Raw genomic sequence first — 26362 nt, forward strand, 5'->3', positions numbered from 1 at the left:
ATGCTTCCTCAAGAGTAGCTTATTCGAGAACAACCAATGAGTGCACAAGAGCTGATAGGCCAAGAGTTGATTCCATTTCAGCGCCCCTGCTCGGTAGTTCCGTAGCAGGTTGTTTCGGACGTTTTCTAGGAAAAGAAGGAACCGCTATAATAACCACCACGTGCGTTTCATTCTCTTCGATCTTATCTTTGATTGCTTTTTATGAAGTCGCACCGGGAGCTAGTGCTTGCTATCTAAGAATTGCTCCATGGATCTCATCGGAAATGTTTGATGCTTCTTGGGGCTTCTTTGGCGACCGTGAAGTCACCGGATGAATTGCCGAGTAAATAGATCAGATCCGGACGCGGCTGTTGCTCCGCGGCGATACGGACTCGACCCGCTCCTACCCACCCCGGGGCACCATAGCATGTCGGGAATAAGGGGGGACATACTTAACGTAACCACTCCCTTGGTTGGGGGCTGTGCCGCCCTGCCTTTCGATCGATACACAGTTGAGGAGGCCGATCACGAACGCTACAGGTGTGGGAGCGATCCTGGTCAGGGAAGGCTAAGACGGCGCCTCGCATATGGGTAGCAAGAGGGCGCTTATGCCCCGACGGTGGGGCCTTATGGGGAAGGGCCCAGCCCAATAGGGACAGCACACCCCCCACTTTAAGCGCACCTCTGTATCGACTGAATCACTCGAGCAGCTTAACAGTAATCGTGTGGGAGATCGCCGCAAGGGTGATCTTCGCAGCCAGATCAATAATAATCATCGTAGAAAGGGTGATCTCTGTAGACAACTCAACAACAACCACGATGGGGGCTGCGTTCCCCTCCTAGTGAATTCTGCTCCCATCCAAGCCACGGACTTCCAAGCGGCGGCGCAAACCATTCAACAGACGGTGGCGACGATGGCCTAGCTAGTAGTAGGGAGCCAGGGATGCAAGGCGTTTGCCACCTCATCAGCGGCGTTTGCCTCTTCTTTATCCAGTGGCGTCCTGCTCCTCAATTGGCGTCACCTCCTCAAGTGGCGTCACTTCCTCAAGTGGCGTCACCTCCTCGAGCAGCGTCACCTCCTCAAATGGCGTCACTTCCTCGAGCAGCGTCACATCCTCAAGTAGCATCGTATCCTCAGGTGGCATCACCTCCTCAAGCAGCATCACCTCCTCAAGTGGCGTCACCTCTCAAATTCCGTGAAAAAAATAAAATAAAACTTTATTCCCTTAGGGCCGGCACGAGATCCGATCTTACTAGCTATCTAACGGGATGGTGTTTTCTGGNATGCTTCCTCAAGAGTAGCTTATTCGAGAACAACCAATGAGTGCACAAGAGCTGATAGGCCAAGAGTTGATTCCATTTCAGCGCCCCTGCTCGGTAGTTCCGTAGCAGGTTGTTTCGGACGTTTTCTAGGAAAAGAAGGAACCGCTATAATAACCACCACGTGCGTTTCATTCTCTTCGATCTTATCTTTGATTGCTTTTTATGAAGTCGCACCGGGAGCTAGTGCTTGCTATCTAAGAATTGCTCCATGGATCTCATCGGAAATGTTTGATGCTTCTTGGGGCTTCTTTGGCGACCGTGAAGTCACCGGATGAATTGCCGAGTAAATAGATCAGATCCGGACGCGGCTGTTGCTCCGCGGCGATACGGACTCGACCCGCTCCTACCCACCCCGGGGCACCATAGCATGTCGGGAATAAGGGGGGACATACTTAACGTAACCACTCCCTTGGTTGGGGGCTGTGCCGCCCTGCCTTTCGATCGATACACAGTTGAGGAGGCCGATCACGAACGCTACAGGTGTGGGAGCGATCCTGGTCAGGGAAGGCTAAGACGGCGCCTCGCATATGGGTAGCAAGAGGGCGCTTATGCCCCGACGGTGGGGCCTTATGGGGAAGGGCCCAGCCCAATAGGGACAGCACACCCCCCACTTTAAGCGCACCTCTGTATCGACTGAATCACTCGAGCAGCTTAACAGTAATCGTGTGGGAGATCGCCGCAAGGGTGATCTTCGCAGCCAGATCAATAATAATCATCGTAGAAAGGGTGATCTCTGTAGACAACTCAACAACAACCACGATGGGGGCTGCGTTCCCCTCCTAGTGAATTCTGCTCCCATCCAAGCCACGGACTTCCAAGCGGCGGCGCAAACCATTCAACAGACGGTGGCGACGATGGCCTAGCTAGTAGTAGGGAGCCAGGGATGCAAGGCGTTTGCCACCTCATCAGCGGCGTTTGCCTCTTCTTTATCCAGTGGCGTCCTGCTCCTCAATTGGCGTCACCTCCTCAAGTGGCGTCACTTCCTCAAGTGGCGTCACCTCCTCGAGCAGCGTCACCTCCTCAAATGGCGTCACTTCCTCGAGCAGCGTCACATCCTCAAGTAGCATCGTATCCTCAGGTGGCATCACCTCCTCAAGCAGCATCACCTCCTCAAGTGGCGTCACCTCTCAAATTCCGTGAAAAAAATAAAATAAAACTTTATTCCCTTAGGGCCGGCACGAGATCCGATCTTACTAGCTATCTAACGGGATGGTGTTTTCTGGGTAAAGCTTAAGGCTTTGCTACGAAAACACCACACTCTATTCTCTTAGGGCCGGCACGAGATTCGATCTCACTAGCTACCTGACAAGAGAGTGTTTTTCTGGGACAAGCCAGAGCTCAAGCAGCGTCACCTCTCAAATTTCGTAAAAATAAAATAAAATAAAACTTTATTCTCTTAGGGTCGGCACGAGATCTGATCTTGCTAACTAGCTACCTGACGGGAGGGTGTTTTCTGGGTATGTAAAGCTTAAGGCTTTGCTACGAAAACACCACACTCTATTCTCTTAGGGCCGACACGAGATCCGATCTCGCTAGCTAACTGACGGGAGAGTGTGTTTTTTTGTGACAAACCAGAGGCTTGATTTCAAAAACACCACGCTCTAATCCCTTAGGGCCGGTACGAGATCCAATCTCGCTAGCTACCTAACGGGAGAGCTGACCTTTGACCGAGCTTGCGGCTGGTCGAAGTGAGCTCGCACACGGAACGCCCAAAAACAAAAACAACAAAATAAAACAAATCTAATTAACACTTGGCCGAGGTCATGTCTCGGCCACAATGCCCGAGGCACGGGGTCGGCCTCGGCCACAATTCTCTTACCATTCGAAAAAAATAATAATTTTTACACACGTTAAGTTTCTTTTGCCTTTACGAATTTTTGAAAGGTTTAATTACAATGTTTAATTACAAATTTTTGTAAGTTTTAAGTGTATGCAGTGTTTTTTATTGACTTATTTGACTGTATCTTTTAAATATAAATATAAATAAATAAATAGACTCTTCTACGTAATTTTGTTTCCTAAAAAATGGTTATATCGGTCTACTTATAATTGCAACGAACACCTCAACGGCGTGAGCAACCATGGCGGCTCGATCTGCCGCTAAGCGCAACGCTGAGCGAAGATTTCAGAATCCTAAATTACACTTCGGTTTTGCTTTGATCGTTGCTGAGTCCGTACTTGTTGCGCTTATCATCGCCTATGTTCCATGTAAATATCAGCAATCCACACTCCATCCCTAGTTCTATCTTCTTCTGTTTTGTGAATTTCTCTTAATTGTTATGTGGCAATTCATTGGTTTCAGATACAAAGATAGATTGGGATGCTTATATGTCTCAGGTTTGAGTCTAATCTTGCTTCAAATTTTGGTTTCTGATTTCACTACTTTGCTGATTTACTCGTTGCTGAATAGGTGAGTGGTTTTCTCGGAGGGGAGAGGGATTACGAGAACTTGAAAGGTGACACTGGGCCTCTAGTATATCCAGCTGGCTTTCTCTACCTTTATTCTGCCATACAATATGTTACAGGAGGCCAGGTCTTTCTTGCTCAGGTATTTTGTTTGCTTCACTTTCTTTCAGTTTGTTTATGACTAATGCCTACTGTGAAACACCAAGTGACCCTTAGATTTCTCCCTTTAAAATGAAAGAATCCTGATTTCAAGTGAAAGGAATCAACTTTGTCATATCTAATTCTGATTAATTGATGCCATTGCAGATTCTATTTGGCCTTCTCTATATTCTAAATCTTGGAATTACCTTGTTCATCTATCTGAAGACTGATGTGGTATGGGGCTTCACTTATGAAATGGAAGTGCTTGTCAAATTAAATGCTGCATTTTTTTTTATTTTTTATTTTTGCAGTAAAATCAAATTATTGTGTTAATCCAGACTTCATAAGAGTAAAATAGTTTAAATTGTAGAATCGACTTTGAAGTCATTTACAGAAAGTTTGAGTTACTGTACCCCAGGTTCCCTGGTGGGCTTTGTCACTGCTTTCTCTGTCCAAAAGGGTTCACTCCATCTTTGTGCTTCGCTTGTTCAATGATTGTTTAGCCACAACTATCCTACACGGTGCACTGCTCTTACTTCTTTATCAGAAGTGGCATCTAGGTCTAATAATCTTCAGGTAGTTTTGTTTTACTCCTTTGTGATTTTTTATTTCGTTGGAACTATCATTTCTAGCAACTTTGGGGTTGGTAAAGAGTAATTATCAATTATCCTCTTGGTACAGTGCAGCCGTTTCAGTGAAAATGAATGTGCTTCTTTACGCTCCACCTTTATTGCTCCTCATGGTGAAGGTATATACTGTTATTTACGTTAGGCCAGGCTTTGAAGAATTTAATTTTAGCATTGTGCATATTCCTAAACAAGCTCTTTGCTGTATTTGAAATACAGGCAATGCCTATTGATGGAGTAATATCTGCCTTAGCTGGGGCAGCGCTGGTGCAGGTGCTTATTTATTTGAGTTTGTTGTCAAAATGTTATTTACGTTGAATTTGAGAGGTCAAATGTGAATGGCATGTTATCGAGATCCTTCCTTGTTCTTTGATGTTTAACAAGGACATTTGTTTTTCTTCATGATCAGGTGAGTCAGATTACAGATTAGATTGTACTGAATGGAGCTATTTGGTGATCAAACACTTCATCATCTTGCAATACAATTGTGACTGGTGCAGATTCTCTTAGGGCTGCCTTTTATCTTACAACATCCGGTTTCATACATATCAAGAGCTTTCAATCTTGGTCGTGTATTCATCCACTTTTGGTACTTTCTTAAACACAAAGTAAATGGAGATATGTTATATGTTAGATTAATTGGTAATATAAGAACATACTGTGTATAAAGAAAAGATTGAGAGAATTTTTTGTGATTCTGGAGAATGCACAATCTTTGGCAGATTGTAACTTTTGGATGAATAATAATTTTAATTGCACCTTTCAACTAATCATTTTGAGAGACCTTTAGTGATTCTGAAAAAAAAAATGAATAAAAGATCTCTGCTTGATCATAGCACACCTTATGGCAAATCCTATAAGAATTATTGATTTCATTACTCACTGAATTCTCCAATTATAAGATCATAACGCATAGAAGTTTTATTTGCTTTTTTTTTTTTTTTTTTTTTAAAAAAAATTTTTTTTTAAATTTTTTAATTTTTATACACATAATATATTTAATACTTATGCTTTATTGCAGGTCTGTTAACTTCAAATTTGTTCCTGAGGAGCTATTTGTTTCAAAGCCATTTGCTCTCTCTTTGTTGGCTGCTCACCTGACCCTGCTTATTGTTTTTGCTCACTATAGATGGTGCAGGTAAGCATTAATGTTATCACACATTCTTGAATAGTGAGTACATTAGAATAGGAAGCCCTTGGTCTTTCATTTCCTTTGTGCTTGTTGGATGAGATAGTAAGAAAAGGGATATGCTATTTTGCCACAATGTTGGTTCAGCCCAAAAGATATCAGTTCACATTTTTTTCCTAGCTTTCCTACACATGCTCTTAATCGAACAGTGGACTCAACTTGAAATTCCTTCAATTATCTATCTTTTGCAGACATGAAGGAGGACTTTTCGCTTTCTTGCAGTCTAGGATTGTTCAACTGAAGCATAGAATAGTAACTTTATTTTCCTTATCTCGTAAACCACTCTCCAGTCAGAACTTAACCCACAAACGTCTTCAACCCGATCGTAAGTTTGCATGCAAAATCTTCTCATGGATGTGAATTCTCTTCCACCTTCTTTTATTAGTTTCATGATTAACATCTTCTGACAGATTGTTTTTATTTGCGGGGTTTCCCCCTTTTTAATGGGATATCATATATTTTCATTTGGCTGTATCAGATATTGTGAGTACAATGTTTGTTGGGAATTTTATCGGCATCATATGTGCTCGCTCCCTTCATTATCAGTTTTACTCTTGGTAAGTTCTGCAACGCATGTAATTTGTTTCAGTAATAGTGTTCGAATTCATTGATTTTGTGCCATATCCAAGTACCTTCATGTGATCCATCTTGGTAAATGAAACTTAGGGGACTATAGCGATTTTTATTAGTCAAGCCAAGATGCAAAAATACAATTGCAACCAACCGGCTCTTATACCCTTGGGCATCTCTTCAATCTTCCCCGATACCCAAAGAGAAATATCCCATCCAAACTGTAGCTTTCGAATGAATTAGAACTTCCATTGATGTTGCTCTTTTGTTCTGTTCTTCCAGGTACTTTTACAGCATACCATATCTATTGTGGAAAACACGATTCCCTACATTTGTCCGGTATTTTGCTTGATTCAATTACGAGTCCTCTTATTGTTTTCTGTTTGCTCGATTTAATGGTTCACACTTTTCTCCAGTCTATTGCTGTTCTTGGTAGTGGAGTTGTGCTGGAATGTCTACCCTTCCAACGAATATTCCTCTGTCTTCCTCCTCTCTGCGCATTTAGCCATTCTGGGAGGCCTATGGACTGCTTCACCAGAATATCCCTATGCAGATCTGACAAGCAATAAATCATCCACATCAAAGAAGAGCAGATGATCAAAATTTTGAACGGCTCAGATCACTTTCTGGATTAGCATTTCACATCCAACTTATCCCCATCCCCCTTGTGTGACATAGATGGCAGTAAAGCCAAAGACCAAATTTTCCATAATCTTCTAGTGCACAGTAGAGCGAAGTTCGACATTTGCCGTCCTGACAGTTTTGACATTATCATCTCTTTTAAAAGAGAAAGTTGTCGTTTTCAAAAAAAAAAAAAAAAAAAAAAAGGAAGAGAAATTTGTCACATTTTAAAATTTACTTTATATTTTATGTAGTGGAGTTTTATTTAAGTCTTTATTCTTGAGTAAAATTTACGAAACATTCATGATTCTTTACAATGTAGTTTTATGAGTAAAGTCTACTTAAATCAGTTTAAATTGCTCTTAATTAATCTCTTCAAACTACGAAGATTCATAAGATATTTTTATTGTAACTACTAAATTGTTTTTTTTTTAGGATCGTAAGTTAATTGTTCGATTAACTTACATAGGAGTTACTTTTTTATGTTCTTTCCTATATTTTATTATTTTAAATTTACATTTCTTTATATTTTATTATTTTGAGTTTCCATTACACCCCACAGCGTTACACGGGATATATAACTTAACTAATCATGACGCATTGACATAAATAAATGGAATCTTTTGAATACTTCAACCCCCCTTCCCCCCCCCCCCCCCCCCCAAATGAAAAACTAAAAATTAAACCACCAATCAACCATGAACAAGGTCAAGATGTAGAAAAAATTTGCACAAATGACAACAAACCAATATGAGATAACTTTTTTTTTTTAGATTACTGTGTCACATGTTATATAAAAGTAAAAGAGCATGGTAGCATATCTGCATATGATATGATACAACTAAAAATGAAATGATAGAGATAGAAAATAGAAAATTAACTACTCCGGGCTCCGGCAACGATTAATGGCGCTGCAGCCGCGGGTGTAGGGGTTAGCTTGAGCGCCGGGCTGGCAGTTGTAGTAAGAGCTGCCGCGGCGAGAGCACAGCGTGTTGCCCTTCTGCAGCGCGTCGTAGCTAATGTAATTGCTGGTGGCTAAGATGCGCCGGTTGCTCTCCGTGTCCATTTCGAATTCTTCGCCGCTCGTCATGCACTCTGCTATGGAGCCTTTGCAGCCTTCCGCCGGCATCCATCCGGCCACGTCGAGGTCGCCGTCGGCGTCGACGGAGACGGTGAACAGAGATGCGATTAACAGACAAGAGATGAAGAGGAATGCGCAAGTCGAGGCGTTCGCCATTGCTGAGCTCTCTCTGTCTATAATGAGGAGTAGTAATTGGATCATACTCACATTGGCATAGAGTATTTAAATGGAAAAAGAGGGCGGAGTAGTAATGAGTAGTAGTAATTGCATATTGGCATAGAGCATTTAAATGGAAAAAGAGGGCGGAGTAGGGGTAATTTATATCGTGGACCAGGGTTCACAATGCATTGTGTACCCCGTAAAAAGGTGAGTTTTGTGTATTCTAGACAATCGTTTATTGTATTTTAGACAATCATTCTGTGTATTCTAAACAACCGATCTGTATATTTATATTAGTAACACGGGTTGTGATGTGTTTGTGCATTCGAATGTTAGGAGGATGAGTTCTGTGTATTTTGTGTTAATATTCTATGTATCCTAACATTCAAATGCACAAACACATCACAACATGTGTTACTAACATGAATACACAGAATGATTGCCTAGAATACACAGAATGTGTCCCCTATAATACACAGAACTCATCTCCTTACGGTGTGCCCTGGTCTACGGAATAATGATCCCGATGTAGAAGTTTTTAAAAATTATTAATTATTTTGATTTTTTGTTTTTCAATAAATTTTATATAGTACCTACCAAACATCATACTCACATTATATTGTTCTGTATTATTTAATATATTTTTTAGAATATTTTTTTGCAAGACCGGCTAACTTAGATTTCATCCATCATTCCATCAACCATCGACTATTGCCAGGAGCTAAAGAGAGAAGCAACTTAAAAGCTAAGCCCATATCTAGAGTTGTCAAAACAGTTCCAACTTGCTGAATTATTGAACCCATTTAATCCGTATTTTAGACATGTTGGGTTGGAAATTTTTCAATCTGATCTATTTTTGGATGAACCCAGGCGGGTCAGCCTGTATGGGCTGATTGGTCCGTTTTGATATCTCTACACATATCCTAGCGAGATACATGACATGTAGAGCCTAACATAGGCACATGCCCATTTGCTCTTTGTATCACTAAATTTCGGTGTTATTTTTTTTAATACGCGAGTTGATTAAGCATGTCAATATCATAACTATCTAACGTTGTTACTGAAATTATATAATTATCATTATTTTTCCCAACTAGTAATTTTGGACTTGTAAAAAAAAAGTCTTCGTGTTGTCTCTGTCCACCATGATGCCATTCCACTGGCGCTACACAAATTCATGTTAAACTTGTACAATTTTACTTGATCCAATGTGACTTTCTTATGGTTATAAATTTATAATCTCAAGATTTGATGACCATTTCATGATCTCACTGCCCATCTACCAGATTCACATTTGTTAATACACAAGTTGCTATTTCAATTTATGAGTTCAAAAAGTTATAACATTGCCCTGAAAAGAGTGATAGATTAAGTAAAATATTATTTATATGTCAAAAGATTACGAGTTTAATTCTTGTCAACACACTTTCAGTTGAGCTCGTCATACAAGATCTTCCAAGTGTAATTTACCACTCCTATGTAGGATTTACTTCATGCACATCACTTGGGTAGTAAGTAGTAATTGCGGGTTTTTCAAATCTCTGTATTGTATTTTATTTTTTCTGATTAAATGTACAAAATAGGAGAGGTGATGTTTACGCTTTGAATAATTGTTCAACCACTGGCAATAGTTTAGTTGTCGTAATCTCACACCCAATTATTATTATAAGGTATATTAGGGGACCTAATCAAACGGTGGATAGAACACTAGAGGATGTCAACCGTGTTTGGTTTGGGGGTTGATTAAAAAACTTTTTTGTTTTTGTTTAAAGATCTGAAATTCTGGCCTACCTGGTTCTCTGCATTGCCGCCGGAATGAACAAGCTCAAAATGTAGAAAAAATTTGCACAAATATATGAGATAACTTTTTTATTTTTAGATTACTTTGTCACATGTTATACAAAAGTAAAAGAGCATATGATATGATATGATACAACTAAAAATGAAATGATAGAGATAGAAAATAGAAAATTAATTAACTACTCCGGCAACGAGTAATGGCGCTGCAGCCGCGGGTGTAAGGGTTAGCTTGAGCGCCAGGCTGGCAGTTGTAGTAAGAGCTGCCGCGGCGGGAGCACGGCGTGTTGCCCCTCTGCAGCGCGCCGTAGCTAATGTAATTGCTGGTGGCTAAGATGCGCCGGTTGCTCTCCGTGTCCATTTCGAATTCCTCGCCGCTCGCCATGCACTCCGCGATGGAGCCTTGGCAGCCGCCGCCTTCCGCCGCTTTAGCCGGCATCCATCCGGCCACGTCGAGGTCGCCGCCGGCGTCGACGGAGACGGTGAACAGAGATGCGATTAACAGACAAGAGATGAAGAAAGAGGCGTTCGCCATTGCTGTGCTCTCTCTCTCTGTCTATAAGACTTTGTAATGAGGAGTAGTAATGGCGGAGAGTATTTAAATGGAAAAAGAGGGCGGAGTAGGAGTTTTTAAAAATTATTAATTATTTTGATTTTTTTTGAATAAATTTTATATAGTACCCACCAAACATCATACTCACATTGTATTTTTCTTTATTATTATTTAATATATCTTCTAAAATATAGTATGCAAAAGTAAAAGTGCAAAACCGGCTTACTTAGACTTCGTCCATCAATCATCCTTTAACATAGCGCTGATACTAAATTGAAGCATATATTCTATCTAAACTAAAAGCCTAAGCTGATAGTTTGATTGCGCATTTATGTTTATATATTATATATGATCAACAGCCAGTTGATTAAACATGCCAATATTATAACTATTTAACTTTTTTTTTATAACTATTTAACTTAGTTACAGAAATGATATAATTATCATTATTTTTCCCAATTAGTAATTTTGGACTTATAAAAAAAAGTCTTCGTGTTGTCTCTGTCCACCATGATGCCATTCCACTGGCGCTACACAAATTCATGTTAAACTTGTAAAATTTTACTTGATCCAATGTGACTTTCTTATGGTTATAATCTCAAGATTTGATGACCATTTCATGATCTGATTGCCCATCTACCATATTCACATTTGTTAATACGCAAGTTGCTATTCCAATTTATGAGTTCAAAAAGTTATAACCTTGTCCTGAAAAGAGTGATCGAATAAGTAAAATATTATTTTTATGAAAAAAGGTCACGAGTTTAATTCTTGTCAACACATTTTCAGTTGAGCTCGTCATACAAGATCTTCCAAGTATAATTTACCACCCCTACGTAGGATTTACTTCATGCACATCACTTGAGTAGTGATGCGGGTTTTTCAAATATCTGTATTTTATTTTATTTTTTTTCTGATTAAATGTACAAAATAGGAGGGGTCATGTTTACGCTTTGAATAATTGTTCAACCACTGGCAATAGTTTAGTTGTCATAATCTCACACCCAATTATTATTATAAGGTATATTAGGGGACCTAATCAAACGGTGGATAGAACACTAGAGGATGTCAACCGTGTTTGGTTTGGGGGTTGATTAAAAAACTTTTAGCACAAACAAGACCGGTGTCTAGTGTCTACCCTTCCCCATTACACGGGTTTGACCAATCACCTGGTGGTGTTCGTCTCTTACTCGCAGAGTTGAGGTTAATGTTGTAATCTTTGTTGTTTGCGTTGTCTTCTTTTCCTCTTGTATCTGAAACAATTGGAAGAACCAACTCCAATTCAACTTTTGTTATTATAAATTAACCAATTACACCACTTATAGTTCATCTTAAGGATCTATAGAATAGTTTGCAACCCTTATAGTTCATCTAAAGGATCTATAGAATAATTTGATTCGACTTTTCGAAGAGCGATTAAAGGGAGGAGAGTGCTCAAACCATTCTACCAAACACATGTTATATAATCGAGCGAGTTACTCATAAAATTACCACCTACCAATTTGTATATGCACTTCGTTCTAAATTTGACTCTTCAGAAGATGAGCTTATTAGTCTTATTGATTTAAACTGGTCAATTATAAACAACCTAAACTAGTTTACCTCATAATTCTTTACCGGTTAGAGTTACAAGGCACGTTTCACGCAGAAGGTACATTCAAGTAGCACCTATGGACTTTTCCGTAAATTAAACTTACTCATGAGACCCATATTCTAAAAGTTTACCACTTCAATGGCTTCGTCATTGTGCTCAAGGACTTAGACCTCTTCAAAACCTACCAGTGAAAACGAAACTCCACCGACTATGAGAACAACATGCATATTCTAAGCCCCAGAAGATATAATAATTTTTGTCCCTTCAACTTTCAAGATGATATTGATTTTCTAAGATGAGAGAGATCATAAACTCAGCTTTCATCCAAACCATCCATATCCACATAGAATCTTATGTTCCCCAACTGACATGAACAAAGATTCAACAATCACCATAATGTCAGGGTTGGGTTTCTAGAAAAGCCTTTTTGGTTCTCTGCATTGCCGCCGGGATGGAAAATGACAATGACAGAGAAACTGAACAAAGTAGGTGGACAGACAACAATAGTTCCATGCTGATATTACCATCTTGCTTCCTAGTATGTTTAACCAGTGTCGTCAATTTACAACAATGAGCATTTGTAAAGAACAGAGAACAATACTGCAAGAACTCAACAGGCATCTAGGCATACGGTTTAGTGTAAAGTCTGGCACGAAAAGCCTTTCTTGCGTCGGGGCATGTTGAAGAAAAATAAGAAAGCACTGCGAATCTCACCTCCAAAAGTGTGCTGCAAATTGGTGAGTCTAATGTGCTTCTATGGTTCACTCAGTTAACTAACAAAGCGATTATTGTTTATCTTTCTAGTTTGCTTAACAGCGCTTCCATTTCAGGTAGCTCCTTAACAATCTGTGCCCAGTCAGGCATTCCCTGAAAAATAAAGGGTCAAACTTTAAATTCCACATTGAATTGAAAAAGAGTATGAAAATCAGGCTGCTTGCAAACGAGATAAGGGAACATCCCCCAATGTATCGTTAGAATGAATCAATAGTGCAGTGAAGTTCAATAATCTGCAATGCCCTACAGTCCCGAACAGCCAAAATAGAAAGCATATACATACATACACAAGTCAATGCTGGCATCCCCAAAGTCATTGGTCTTACTGGATTAAAGACGAGAAATTGTATAAAATTAGTCCATCAAAACCACTAACCTTCCCAGATCTTCGAACACGGCCATCTAGACGGAGAATAATATAGACATCTTCACCAGGAGTAACACCTTCAGACTTCTGCTGATCTCTAATCCACCTGAGCAAATTGAATACGAGCCAAAAACAACACAGAAAGACAACTTCAAGTTAATAAGATTAATGAATAAATAAATAGCACTTGTTAGCAGGTATTTGAGGGCTCAATGACAAATAGTCATAGCAATAGGACGATTGCTTACCGTTCCCACTCAACTGGTGACACCGCCTCTGCCTTGAAACGAATCTCTGCTTTTAATTTTGATTGTGCAATTACCGACTCAGTTCGCTTCTCAAAATCTTCCTACCATAGCACCACAAAACATAAAATTGCATAAACAATTTTTCTCATGCATGCTTGCAGCCTTGCAGCAAGGAATAATTCTATACTTGAAAGTTCTATGCATTTTGTCACTAGCATGAAAGTATGACCTGAATAACCAGCACATGCACCATGGTGTGCTTCAACTTTCACAGATGACAGATCAGTAAGTATATGACAGAAGTTTCAATCTTACCCCAATAGAAGGTAGAGAAGAAGCTGCCTTTCGGGAAACACCAAAGCCTTTTTTCTGTGTCTGAGGTTCTCGTCCTTCACCCCAAATAACCGGGACTAAAAGGACTCCTCGCCTAAGTAGCTCAGTGCGGAACCTCTCAGCATTTTTCATGGCCAGAGTGACTGTCTCTTTCTTCCCAGCCAAAATAACCTATTGCAGGAGATTAAAACCCGTATGAGTTGCATTTTCTGGAAGTGCTGAGAGGAAGAGAGATAGAAGAAGTAGATGCACTTAGAGAAATCATTAAAACTGACTCAATGTGAAGGCACAAAGAGGAGAAAACAATACTTCATAGAAATTAGGAAAAGAAGTTAAGTATAACATTTTTTTTTAAAAGTATGATGGCATATTTTTCTTTTCTCATCAAATTTTCCTTGCTTTATCAGCCTCCTTACTAGGAGATCATAGAAGTTTTAAAAAAAAAAATAAATAAAAAATAAAAAAAAAAATCTGATGCCCTAACTCCTAAACAAGAATAAGAAATCTACATTTTCGCTTGATCAAAGCAGCAGCCAATATTAAAGCTTCAAAAACAACGGCCATGCTTCAAACCATTGATGGAAAATTGAGGCATGGCGTTTGTTGGTCTTGCACTACATTATGAGCATTGAAGCTGAAAATATGAAGAGCAAGTGATATTCATGTCACTAACAGGTCTCACGGTGTCGCGTAATTGGACAAGTTCAACAATCCTATTAGTTGAAAGGCGTAAAGGAAGCCTTGATAGGGTTTCATCCCGTGTTATTTGTGCAATCTGTTCCTCCTCTTTCTTGTTGTCCCACAAAAACAGAGCCACGATAACAACAATACCTGCAGATTGCTGGTTCAAAAACTTAATCATTTTGGGGAAACAAGATTTTTCCATCCAAGTATAAGTGCTTTCAATATATAAAGCAATACCTAAACAAATTTGAACTGGAAGTGTTTACTACTCACCGACAATATTGATTGCAGCATTTCCTGCCGTCTCCCAGATATCAGGAGCACCATCTCCACCTTGAATTGCACGGATTAGCCTTGGTATAGTGAAAAATGTAGATATTCCTGCAGCTGCAACAAATGCCACATAGAAGAATCTTCTAACCCCTCGAAATGGAGCTTGAACCTCACTGATGAGCTTGAGGTCTCTTCTGAAACTGTAGCCAATATCTTCCCCACCTAGCTTCGCCTGAAGGTAAAGTCAAAAGACTAATTGATATTGTATTCAATGCAACATAATGAAGTTGTATTGCAGACCTTGGAGTTCCTTCTATATTACATATAAGGGTGAGTCGGTGACCAACACTTGAAATTGTAACTCATGTAATTCAAACGGAAATTTGAGATGCAGAGAAGCTGAGAAAATTCAGAAACACAGGTAAGCCTTAAACAACAGACCTCTTCCTGCAATTCCTTAAATTCAGGAGATGCTCTGAAGGAAGCCAAGTCGGGGTCATTGAGGATAGTGCCAAACTTGAGATTATATTCTCTCAAAGCAAGGCGCAAACAATCAGCTGCTTTCTTACCTTCCGCTCTTCCTCAAAATACAAACAAGAAAATAAGACCCCAATTGCAATGCTCAACGGAAGATAAACTGCTTAATACAGCAGTGAGAAAGCAAAATCGAAACTTACCTGTATGCATGACAACAAGCCTTGTTATAAAGTGCAGCTTGAGCTTCTATAGGGTTGGGCTCTAAAGTAAGTGCTTTGTCAAACTGCTCCAGAGCATCTTTCACCTGAAAATTTATAACAGGTAAATACACAGTGATCCTATTATGGTGAAAATAATGGAGTAAAAATCAAATTCTCCCTTCAGTTCTTGTATGATCAAAAGTGACACAGCACCACAAGCCGGTCAAGTTGGTTAGACTGTTGACTTGCTAACTACAGGGTTACAAGTTTGACTCTCAAGTGGGGGGCTGGGCATTGGCGCCTTCTTGGTTTGAACTGGTAAATTACGGGCAACCTGACTAGTTTAACTCCTTATGGTCCTTTTGACAGCTAAAATCACAATGCTAGATTTACACGATTTCACTCAAGTCATTAAAAAAAAAAGTGATACAACAGCACCCAATTCTGTTGAGAATGAATTTATTGATCAGCCCGCCTTCTAACTGATCAGCATACATTGCATCGAGCAAAATTTAACCTACTTGAATTTATATTGAATCCAACGAATCATATAACAGTAGCACGAATCTAAATCACTTGGGATATTAATGATAAAAAAAAAATGATAATATTCACAAAATCAAAGTATTGGAATAGAAACACTTGACGAGAAGCTGAAAGAAGCACGTACCCGTCCTTTAGAAAAGAGGGAAAGACCTAAGTTGACGCATGACTCAGCTGTGGCAGCGGAGGCACTGACTTCCGGAGACGACGGCGAAGGAGGCGGCGAAGTGGAAGGAGAAGAGCAAGAGACCTGGAAAAGGCCCGATTTTCCCGGAGAAGTGAGCAGCCATGCTTTTGGTCTCCTTACTGTCAGTGCCTTTCTTGATAACGGAGAGACGAAAGAGAAATGGCGGAAGTGGTGGTGGTGGAGGGCCGCGGCCATGAAGAAGATTTCATGAGCAACCACAGTGCTTCGGTTTATCCAGACCGCAACTTCAGTATTTTGTGGCCTTGGCACCGTTTCACACTTGTGGTCTCAAAAATTAAAAAATGCTCAAAATTGAAGTTAAGAAATTCTTTTTATTAAATATATATATATTTTTTGAAATTATTAAATATACGGAGTATATGTTTTTGAAAAATACATTTTCATATCAATGTGTGCCTCTTCCATCGTCAATGTTTCACATCCGAATGCTTCATCTTTTTTACACTGAATTGAAGTTTAATGTTAGCAAAAACTTTAAAATTTTAAAGTAGAAATATCCAAATTTAAATCTTGTAAATAAAGTAAATTTCCTCTGAATGACTTTAGACTTATTACTAAATTACCCCCACAAAAAAAAAAAAAAAGCCTATTGCCATTTTCATGTAAGACTCTGGGCAAAGGGATGATGTGAAAGCCAAATTATATTTGCATACAGAATCAGTTCTTACTAAAGAGCTTTTTAGCAGCACTCACAAACGTAAACTATGGTATTGAACTATTGAAGCTGTTGGTGTGAAGAAAGTTATACTATGTAGGCATTTAAGACTTTGTCCAACCATAGGCTTTATTCATTGAGCTTTCAAGAAAAGGTTGATAAACTTCAACTTAGACAGTGCCTTAAAATCCAACAAAACAACAAGGCTACTTCTCAATAACTCGTTTAGCTCCATCCAATGTATTCTTCAGAAGCATTGCGACTGTTAGTGGCCCGACGCCACCAGGAACTGGAGTTATGCATCCAGCTACCTTGGACGCTTCCTGAAAATCGACATCACCCACGAGCCTATAACCCGATTTCTTAGTTGGATCGTCTACAGCATTGGTTCCGACATCAATCACAGCAGCTCCGGGTTTAATCCAGCTTCCTTTGATCTGGAAAAAGGTATTAACTGTGTTAGGAACCAAAAACGTAGAGCTGCAGCCAGGTATCCAAGCATGGGATATTGGGATTTCGAAAGGAGAGGATAAGGGTGTAATCAGATGTCCTATTTTACCATCATTGGCTGTCCTGCTGCTGCAATAACAATGTCTGCTTCACGAATGAAGTTCTCTGGATCCTTAGTGCGTGAATGGACTATAGTGACAGTTGCATCTTCCTTCAGAAGTAGCAACGAAACTGGCAATCCAACAATGTTGCTTCGACCAACCACAACTGCCTTCTTCCCTTTTATGGTTACACCACTTCGGAATAGAAGTTCAAGGCAACCCTGTGTGCAACGCAGAACATCTTCAGATAAAAATTCCTAAAGAATTGCAAATTATATACTACTAGAGTTCATAAACATTTTTAAAAATGCGTGGATATTATTAGGGATGGCTAATGAATTATTTCAAGTCAGGGATACTGCCTTTGGGGTGCATGGAAGGAACAAAGGATCTCGGCCTTTCATTGCAAGCTTGCCAATGTTTAGAGGATGAAAGCCATCTACATCCTTCTCCAGGCTGATTTCGCCTAATACTTTTTCTTCATTTATATGTTTTGGTAGCGGAAGCTGCACCAATATACCTGTGAAAATGCACTGCACCAAGTCATACATTATACATATATTTTTATACATGAGTGGTTGATATTCTCCTTCTGACCAACACATGTTAAAGACAGTGATATAGCATTAACTTCTAATATGTTCATAACGAACTAACCATGCACATCGGGATTAGCATTCAGCTCATGGACCTTGCTAATTAATTCAGCTTCGGGTACATCCTCTGGAAGGTTGATGTCAAAGGACTTAATCCCAACTTCAGCACAAGACTTTCTCTTCATATTCACGTAGCTTTGAGAATCTTTCCGATTTCCTACAATGACTACTGCCAACCCTGGCACCTGAACATATAAGAGATTGGCTTCAATTTGCCGACTAAAATCACAACCTTTAGAAATGAAGCACAATTTCGGTACAATTTCAGGCCCTGGATAGACAACATGATAACTTCTATCCAAACCTGTAGCTAATGCACAGTCATTTAGTAAGTAATTCAGGTGCAATATGGCATATGTAAAGAGGGCATATCAGACCAACCTGGCCATACTTCTCCGACATGACCTTTATTTCCGAGGCAATCTCAGATCGAATGGTTTGTGCAATAGCTTTACCATCTATGACGGTGGCTTGATGATCTGATCCTGATGACATTGCTGCTGCAAATATAAGGCAAATGAGCTACAAATTCAAGAACAATAGGTCTTGCTCTTCACAGTGCTCGGTGAATGAGGGAAATTGGGATTGTTGAACAGAAAATTAAAATAAACATCAATCTTTCATAAGAACATAACAAAAACATGAATCTGCAAACAAAAATATCTAACACAGTACATATTTCCAAGCTTAAGCTACACATTACTTACAATTCCATGTCGGCCATTAAGCTATGAATTCAATGAAAGTAACAAAAAAGTTAAGCATGTGCAGATCTTGCTCTTCACGTGCTTGGTAAATGATGAAATTGGGATTGTTGAACATAAAATTAAGATAAACATCAACCTTTCATAAGAACATACTGAAAACATGAATCTGCAAACACAAATATCTACCACATCCAGTACATATTTCCAAGCTTACGCTACAAATTACTTACAATTCTATGTCGGCCACTAAGCTATGAATTCAATGAAAAATAAAAAGTTAAGCATGTGCAGATGGTTCAACGTATAGAAGGTAGTAACCTCGAGCTGGGTGGATTTCACGGCGATGGAAATGCAAATGAGATGATTCCTGACAAGGCGATGGCGATATTGCGTTTCCAGTGCACAGACATGCAATTAGCTCCGACAATTATAATTCAGACCTTTGTCCGGAAGTCGTCGACCACCGCATCGATGTAGTGGTGTATATGCTCTCAGCTCTCCTCCTCGCCGATATGGAATTGCGGATGAATTGGGCTATGGGTGACGAAGTGGAATTGTGACTGAATAGGGGATTGATTGAATTGGGCATGTATTCGGGTTGATCTATGGGTGACCCAAAATATTGTAAATGGGCCAATCGGCCTCTTTATTTTTTTTTTCTTTTGGCATTCCTTTTTAGCTTACATAATAACTTTTAATATATATATATATATATCGAAGGTGTTTGGTAAATAGCTGTTAGTTGATTAGATGAGTGGATTTGACTAGTTGATAGCATTAACTGATTGTAAAAAAATGTTTGGCAAATTAGATGTTAGCTGATAGGAGTGATAGCTTATAACATTCAAAATGATTTTATCAAAAAGTTGATAGAAAAAGATGTTTTAAGTAGTTTTTTGAATTTTAGCGTTCTAAAGCAATAAGTTGTGTTGTTACCACTGTTGCAAAAATCCCCGCTTAGGCGCTAGGCGCTCCTAGACCAAGGCGATTTGCTCCCTAGGCGTCCGCATAGGTGGCCGGCCGCCTAGCGCCTAACTCGGCCGACTAGGCCAAGTTGGCGACCGACTGGGCCGAATTTGGCCGAGTTAACTCGTCCAATTCGGCAGAGTTAGCCGAGTTAACTCGAGCGAGTCGGCCTTGTTAATTTTATTATTATATTTATATATATTTAAATTTATTTATTTATATAAGTAAGAGAAGTAAGAGATATATATATAATATATATAATATAATATATGACATACACTCACACAAATGAATTAATTTTTTGTTTTTATAGGTCACCGCCTAGAACCGCTTAGGTAATGCCTAGGCGCCGCCTAGACCGCTTAGGCGCTAGGCGCTAGTCTACCGCCCGACTAACGCCTAGCGCCTACTGCAACCATGGTTGTTACAAACAGCTAATTGATCAAACACTCATATTGGCTGATTAACTAAGTCAAATAGCTAATAGTGGTCAAATAAGTCAAAATTGATTGATAGACTAATTATATTGTCAAATAAGGCAAAAATTATCTTGATATAATAAGCTCAATTTACAAGCTAAGTAAGGCAAAGTTGGGAAGGATACAAGGAGTGGTCCATGTCTCTACTCATGCTCAAAAGAGCTTATTAGTAGATGTGTATAGTATATGTGATAAAAGATTATATCAATATTTAATTCTCCTCCAATATTGTACTACCAAACCAAATACTCCGTAAAAGATTTGTAGTTAATAATTATATCCCTTATTCTAATCATCTATAAGTCTACTCTTCGTTATTTACAATAATTAAAAGTGTACGTAACTGAAGGTTCTTGCATATTTTATTGAATAGTACATTATATTACATGGCCGGCCCCACTTAAAAGTTACGGAGTAAAACCCAAGAAATTAAAGAAAGTGGAATGTAAGTATGCAACATTGCATATATATATATATATATATATATATATGCTTATTTGAGAATGCATGTCTATCACTACCAGGCCAGTTCAAGTCTCTTTTAGCCATTCAACCGTCTTTAACCAAGCTGGTCTGGAAGATATATCAGCATACCATGCACTAACATTCGGGCGCGACTCGAATAACGTTTTAACTTGGGTACCTATGAGGCAATGCATGTTGGGGAGATGGTGCAAATCCGCAAGGCTGAACCAATCTCCACCTAAGTATTTTGATCGTATCAAGCGATTCTCGTATACGTCGAGAACCTTGGACAGCCTTTCCTTGTTTTGTTCCACTATAGTGTCATTAGTAGCCATGCCAATCACTGGCTTTATGCCAAGCTCCCACGTGAGCGCAGAAGCCGCAGGGTCGAAGTGGTGGTTTTCCACCTCTATCCACATTGATACAGTTGACATCTTCTTTGGATCCTCACATACTAGTTGGCTCCCCTTGTTGGCACAAGTATATGCAATATATTGAGTGATTGCCCTCGACTCTGTGTTTGTTGTCACAAGTTAAGAGATCACTCTACAAAAAATTCGCTAATTCTACAGATACAACAAATGTTACTGGATGGGTAAATCATGTTTTGCCTTGTGACCAGAAGGCAAACCAATTAAGAAAATCAATAAATTGTTTCACTGAGAGTCAATCTTATAACCTTATACATAGTTACTAAATTAAGCTGACCAGTTTGTCTAGGTTGCCCTACTTTACTATCTAATAGTTGACTTTACTACTCCGTATTAGTTTAATTTGAAGACTAAAAACTTACTGGCACAAACCGAAATGTCCAATAGATCATCCCACTGCATTGATAGTCAAACTTGTAACCTTGTAGTTATCAACTTAACCAACTTAGATGAGTTGACTTTACTACGGAGTACTACTTTGAAGGATAATAAAAATAAACTTACCAAAAAGCTTCAAGTCTCCATCTTCAAAGGCTGGAACTTGGCCAAATGGCTACATGCAATATAATTAATTAGAGAAATCAATATCATTATAAAGTGCAGAATAATTCTTTATCCAAGTCCTAAAGTGCATGCATGCATGCATGAAACTTAGTACGTAAACTCCAATAAAATTGCTTAATTGATAGCTTACATTAAGGGAGAGGAAAGGTTCTTGCTTGTGCTGGTCAGCTCCCATATCAATGTCAACAAACTGAAAATCCAGACCCTTTTCCATGAGACAAGCAACCACCCTCATCGTTGCCGTTGACATCTTATTCCCGTGGACCTTGATTGCCATCAATGCTGGCTAGTGGCTACCTACCTAGCTATGCAAAGAGGAATCAAATTAAAGTAGCCTATGATAGATTATGGGATATTGATAGAGGTGATGATATGATGATGAAAATCAGGTTGTCTGAAAGGTGGGTATTTGTAGCAGGAGGCGTTGAACTTCGTTTGGTTTTTCTTTAATTTTTGTGATTTTCTGTTTGCGTCATCATTATAGGATAAGTTTAACATATCTCCAATGCGGATCGGATAGTATTATTAATCACTGGTAATTTGGTAAAGTAGTAGACTTTCATGTAATATTAAGGACAAAAATTTGTATGCAAGAAGATCTATGAAATAGTACGTCCTATATATTAAGATAAAATGTAATACTAATCTAATCATTAAGGTTTGTTATAAAAGAATGTAATACTTTTATATTTTGATTTAAAAGTAATATATTTTTAAATATTTTATATAGAATCGGTCAGGATATGTTTTTCTAAATTGATTAGGTATTTAGTGACATCCCTACTTTAATTTGTTTACAATCTAGCACAGTAGTATTTAGTTTTTCTTGGAACCGGTTTAAGGGTAGTTGGCAGTATTGCGTGAGAGATTATGTCATAATCCATTTTTAAAAAAAATCTATAGTCAACGGGTAAATAATTTTTTTTTTTTTTGTTGACAATGTATAGAATATAGTCGCAAATTATATCGTAGACCGGTCCACAATGGATTGTGAACTGCGCATCAAAACGACGTCGTTTTGATTAATGAAAACAGACAGATGAAACCACCTCCATTCCACGCCATTCACATTCAGTTCATATACACTGCAGTTACATTTCAACACAACTTCAGTTAAATTTCAACACAACTGCAGTTATATTTCAATATAACTACAGTTTCATTTGATAATATAAAAACACAAATGTGAAACTGTTATTCAGTATTAGTTCATATACACTGCAGTTACATTTCAACACAACTACAGTTACATTTCAATATAACTACAGTTTCATTCGATAATATAAAACACAATATGAAATTGTTATTCAGTATCAGTTCATATACACTGCAATTACATTTCAACACAACTACAATTACATTTCGATATAACTACAGTTTCATTCGATAATATAAAAACAAATGTAAGACATTATCTTTTGAGATGACCTGTAGTATCAGTGACCACGGTCCACGGTATAAGAATATAGTAATACAATGGAAGGGTAACCCAGATATTAGATTATACTTTCTTGTGTAACTATCCATCAAAATGACTTTTTTTAATACTTAGATAATCACAAAGGTCAAGAAATCACATAGTCAACTATTTTGCTTAATTTATTTTAAGGACCACAAAAATTAAAAATCCTTAATTATTAATTTTCTTAATTATTTCAACAACGTAACTTTATTGCAATAACGCAATCATACATACACCAGCTTAAACTTACATTTGAAAATCCACATAATCAAGAAAAAACACAGTACAAGATACAAGACAAACATTCAAACCCGCCCCGTTAGATTTACGAGAAAGTCCGTAACTCATATGTGAACGTGTGATTTGAGATTATATTATCCCTATTTCTGTTCGAGCAATTCTTGAACCTTTGACCAGGCAGGCCTGGCCAAAATATCAGCGACCCATGCGGAAACTGTTGGGCGTGCATCAAACAGGGCTTTAACTCTAGTAGCCATGAGGTAGTTTATGAGAGGAATGTGGTGAAGATCGACCAAGGTGAAGCAGTCTCCGCCCAGGTATTTCGATTCCTTCAAACGTGCCTCGTAGACATCGAGAATTTTGCCTAGTTGCTCCTCGTACTGCGCCACCACCGCATCGTCCGTCGTCAAGCCACGCATCGGCTTTATAACGATCTCGAAGCCGAGCTTCGTAGCTGCAGGGTCGAATTTCTGAGCCTCAACCTCCATCCACGTCGACATGATCGCCATCTTCTTGTGATCTGGGACGATCAGCTGCGTCCCCTTGTCAACATACGTGTGCGCGATGTACTGTGTAATCGCCCTCGACTCTACAACATTCAATTCGCAAATAATCCATCAATCAATTTCAATTTGTAATAATTCCTCAAAACAGCTGGTCACAAATTAATTAAACACAGTTAATGAATAATACTAGGTTTACCGAAGAGTTTCAGATCTCCATCCTCGAATGCCGGAACTTGACCGAACGGCTACAGCAACAAAGACAGGAACATAAGTACTATTTTCGAGGAGTACAAGAAGAGATCAGATCGAATTCTAGAACTATATATATATATACGAAATCATCAAATTTAGACTCACGTTGAGGGCAAGGAATTGTGGTTGTTTGTGATCTCCGGTTTGCATGTTAACATTGACAAACTCGTAATCGAGCTCTTTCTCCTTGAGGCAAGCCACGACTCTCAGCACCGCCGGCGATCGAAAGCTTCCGTGGACCTTAAGCGCCATTTTTTCCGTCGACAAGTACTGTTATTCAGAACTGGGAAGTGAAGTGAAGTGATGGTATTTTAATAACAGAGCGTTATTTATAGAATTGCCGACACCCTCTTTAGTTTTCTGGAATCTTCTGTTAGAATTTCTCTTTTGACTCCCCCAAATCTGAACGGGTCATTGACTCATTGTATAATGTTTGATTCTTCTACTTGGTAGTTGGTACCGGCCACTAACTACCATGATTTTTTTTTTTTTGAATACTACTCACTCTATTACAATGCAGTATCTGTTCATAACTACTTTCTCAACCTATTGAAGCACAAGAGTCAGTATTGTCTCCACTGAGACTCGAACCCACCACCTCCCGTATAAAGGGAAAGGTTTGATGCCACTGGACTACAAGGGCCTTGGCACTACCATGATTTTCAGTTTTCACGCGTTGCAATGTAAAAATGAGAGTACACTAGTATAATAAATGTCATAATGTTTAGCATAGTGGGCTGTCATAGACTTAATGTCACAATTAAAGATAACACTGTACAAGGTTCAAATCACACTGAAACTCGTTATTCGAGGACAGGCGACTCGCAATTTACTTCTAAGAGTGTCTAATTAAGTTAATTCGAACGTTGTATTATGATCTAACCAATAAAATATCACAAATAAACTAGGCTAGGTTTTGGTTGCCTATACATAACTACTCAAACCAATAAAATTAATAGATCACTCGTGTGGGAGGAATAATATTACTACCGTACTTTATACAAACTCAAAATTTCTCTCATCTACATTGAAATAGTGTTGCACACACAAAATATTTTTTTTGTGTGTGTGTGGGTATAAATAAACAAATAAATATATATATATATATATGTATGTATGTATGTATGTATGTACGTATGTACGTATGTACGTACGTTATACTCCTTAAGGTTTTTTTTTTTTTTAAATTTGAGTATGATTATATTGAAACTTGTTAATTAAAATAACATATAACTTATTAGAAAATGTATAATAATAAACTAGATAAGGACGGCAGGTCCACTACTTTGTAAAATATTAATGACTAAAATTAAATGATTAAATGATGTTATTTGTCTTAATTTTTATGTTATATAAAATTTATTTTAAATATAATATTGTGACATTAATTATAAATAACGTTTGTGCAATATAAATAAAATAAAAGAATACAACTTCTATATGATGATTTTTTTTTCCTCCTGCAAGTTCAACAATTTTGTAGGGCCCATTGCTCCTAAAATGAAAATAAAGAAATTAGGGGTGTGTTTACTTGGAGGAAATTTTCCTGATTTTCTGAAAATTTTGGAAATTTGAGGAAAAAAAAAGTCAAAACACGTTTACTTACTTTTGTTCTCATTTTGAAAATTGGAGAACTTGTCTCTATTTATTAGGGAAAGTGGAACAGCCTAAAAAGGTGTTTTCTGATTTGAAAACACGGATGAACAGTGCCTAACAGTGAAAAGTTGGGTGAGATCATTTATTCGATTCCTACTGGCAACAATTTCTTTCACCTTTTCTTTCCTTTTCTTCATCTCCTCAGAGTAGTGTACCAGAGAGGAGAGAGGCAGAGACGCATTCTTCTTCTTCATTTACTCTTTGTACCAAAGAGGCAGTGGCGACCTGGATCAGAGAGGCAGAGGCGACGGCTTCGACGGCGTGGCTTTCCTCCGACGCGGCTCGCCTTCGACGGAACTCTGCCCCCCTCCGACGCTGCTCTCCTCCGACTGAACTCTACCCTCTTCCGGCGTGGCTATCATCCGACGCGGCTCGCCTCCGACGGAACTCTGCCCCCTCCGACACGGCTCTCCTCCGACGGAACTCTGCCTTCCTCCGACGCGGCTCTCCTCCGAGGGTCATACGGCGGTCAGTTCACTCCCAAGATGGAGTCACCAAAGTCGTCTGTTGGATCGTGCCCATCACCTCGATCTAGGGTAAGCTTTCTTGATCTCAAAACCATTAAAGTGTATTTTTGCTTAATTGGTAGTTGGGTGTGCTACATATGGTGTATGAGTTGTACAGAT

The 26362-nt window shown here is 38.9% G+C and overlaps 7 protein-coding genes across 8 annotated transcripts; 1 reads left to right on the top strand and 6 right to left on the bottom strand.

Annotated features, from left to right (window-relative positions):
* Positions 1 to 3328: 3328 nt before the first annotated feature.
* LOC116014836 (dol-P-Man:Man(5)GlcNAc(2)-PP-Dol alpha-1,3-mannosyltransferase) lies at positions 3329 to 7172 on the top strand. The gene is made up of 13 exons (XM_031254793.1): positions 3329 to 3510; positions 3605 to 3639; positions 3713 to 3850; positions 4015 to 4083; positions 4268 to 4425; positions 4531 to 4597; positions 4695 to 4748; positions 4976 to 5064; positions 5497 to 5613; positions 5856 to 5989; positions 6143 to 6221; positions 6517 to 6573; positions 6651 to 7172. Exons 1-13 carry the CDS (start codon positions 3384 to 3386, stop codon positions 6829 to 6831), a joined length of 1305 nt encoding a protein of 434 aa, XP_031110653.1. The 5' UTR covers positions 3329 to 3383; the 3' UTR covers positions 6832 to 7172.
* A 434-nt stretch (positions 7173 to 7606) lies between these two features.
* On the bottom strand, positions 7607 to 8203 carry LOC116017796 (rapid alkalinization factor-like). Its single transcript, XM_031258433.1, has one exon. The coding sequence runs from the start codon at positions 8135 to 8137 to the stop codon at positions 7736 to 7738; it is 402 nt and encodes a 133-aa protein (XP_031114293.1). The 5' UTR covers positions 8138 to 8203; the 3' UTR covers positions 7607 to 7735.
* Positions 8204 to 9937: 1734 nt separating this feature from the next.
* Positions 9938 to 10454, bottom strand: LOC116017418 (rapid alkalinization factor-like). Its single transcript, XM_031258003.1, has one exon. It carries the CDS (start codon positions 10425 to 10427, stop codon positions 10071 to 10073), a length of 357 nt encoding a protein of 118 aa, XP_031113863.1. The 5' UTR covers positions 10428 to 10454; the 3' UTR covers positions 9938 to 10070.
* A 1890-nt stretch (positions 10455 to 12344) lies between these two features.
* Positions 12345 to 16409, bottom strand: LOC116016272 (protein LOW PSII ACCUMULATION 1, chloroplastic). Its single transcript, XM_031256452.1, has 9 exons — positions 16066 to 16409; positions 15396 to 15499; positions 15160 to 15295; positions 14719 to 14950; positions 14435 to 14592; positions 13744 to 13932; positions 13429 to 13529; positions 13190 to 13286; positions 12345 to 12906 (listed from the first exon to the last, which is right to left on the bottom strand). Exons 1-9 carry the CDS (start codon positions 16318 to 16320, stop codon positions 12832 to 12834), a joined length of 1347 nt encoding a protein of 448 aa, XP_031112312.1. The 5' UTR covers positions 16321 to 16409; the 3' UTR covers positions 12345 to 12831.
* Positions 16410 to 16769: 360 nt separating this feature from the next.
* On the bottom strand, positions 16770 to 19257 carry LOC116016273 (bifunctional protein FolD 2). 2 transcript variants are annotated; one of them, XM_031256455.1, is made up of 6 exons: positions 19034 to 19257; positions 18390 to 18505; positions 18010 to 18193; positions 17715 to 17872; positions 17361 to 17573; positions 16770 to 17238 (listed from the first exon to the last, which is right to left on the bottom strand). In XM_031256455.1, exons 2-6 carry the CDS (start codon positions 18501 to 18503, stop codon positions 17008 to 17010), a joined length of 900 nt encoding a protein of 299 aa, XP_031112315.1. In that variant the 5' UTR covers positions 18504 to 18505; positions 19034 to 19257; the 3' UTR covers positions 16770 to 17007. The 2 variants fall into 2 exon arrangements, with proteins under 2 accessions (XP_031112315.1, XP_031112314.1); XM_031256454.1 differs by having other exon boundaries at positions 18390 to 18508; positions 19034 to 19256.
* A 1243-nt stretch (positions 19258 to 20500) lies between these two features.
* LOC116017542 (glutathione S-transferase PARB-like) lies at positions 20501 to 21981 on the bottom strand. Its single transcript, XM_031258154.1, has 3 exons — positions 21751 to 21981; positions 21561 to 21609; positions 20501 to 21139 (listed from the first exon to the last, which is right to left on the bottom strand). Exons 1-3 carry the CDS (start codon positions 21895 to 21897, stop codon positions 20691 to 20693), a joined length of 645 nt encoding a protein of 214 aa, XP_031114014.1. The 5' UTR covers positions 21898 to 21981; the 3' UTR covers positions 20501 to 20690.
* Positions 21982 to 23240: 1259 nt separating this feature from the next.
* On the bottom strand, positions 23241 to 24435 carry LOC116015426 (glutathione S-transferase-like). Its single transcript, XM_031255488.1, has 3 exons — positions 24186 to 24435; positions 24025 to 24073; positions 23241 to 23911 (listed from the first exon to the last, which is right to left on the bottom strand). The coding sequence occupies exons 1-3, from the start codon at positions 24330 to 24332 to the stop codon at positions 23463 to 23465; spliced, it is 645 nt and encodes a 214-aa protein (XP_031111348.1). The 5' UTR covers positions 24333 to 24435; the 3' UTR covers positions 23241 to 23462.
* Positions 24436 to 26362: the final 1927 nt, after the last annotated feature.

This window comes from Ipomoea triloba, chromosome 4, assembly GCF_003576645.1.
Source record: "Ipomoea triloba cultivar NCNSP0323 chromosome 4, ASM357664v1".
Classification (NCBI taxonomy): Eukaryota; Viridiplantae; Streptophyta; class Magnoliopsida; order Solanales; family Convolvulaceae; genus Ipomoea; species Ipomoea triloba.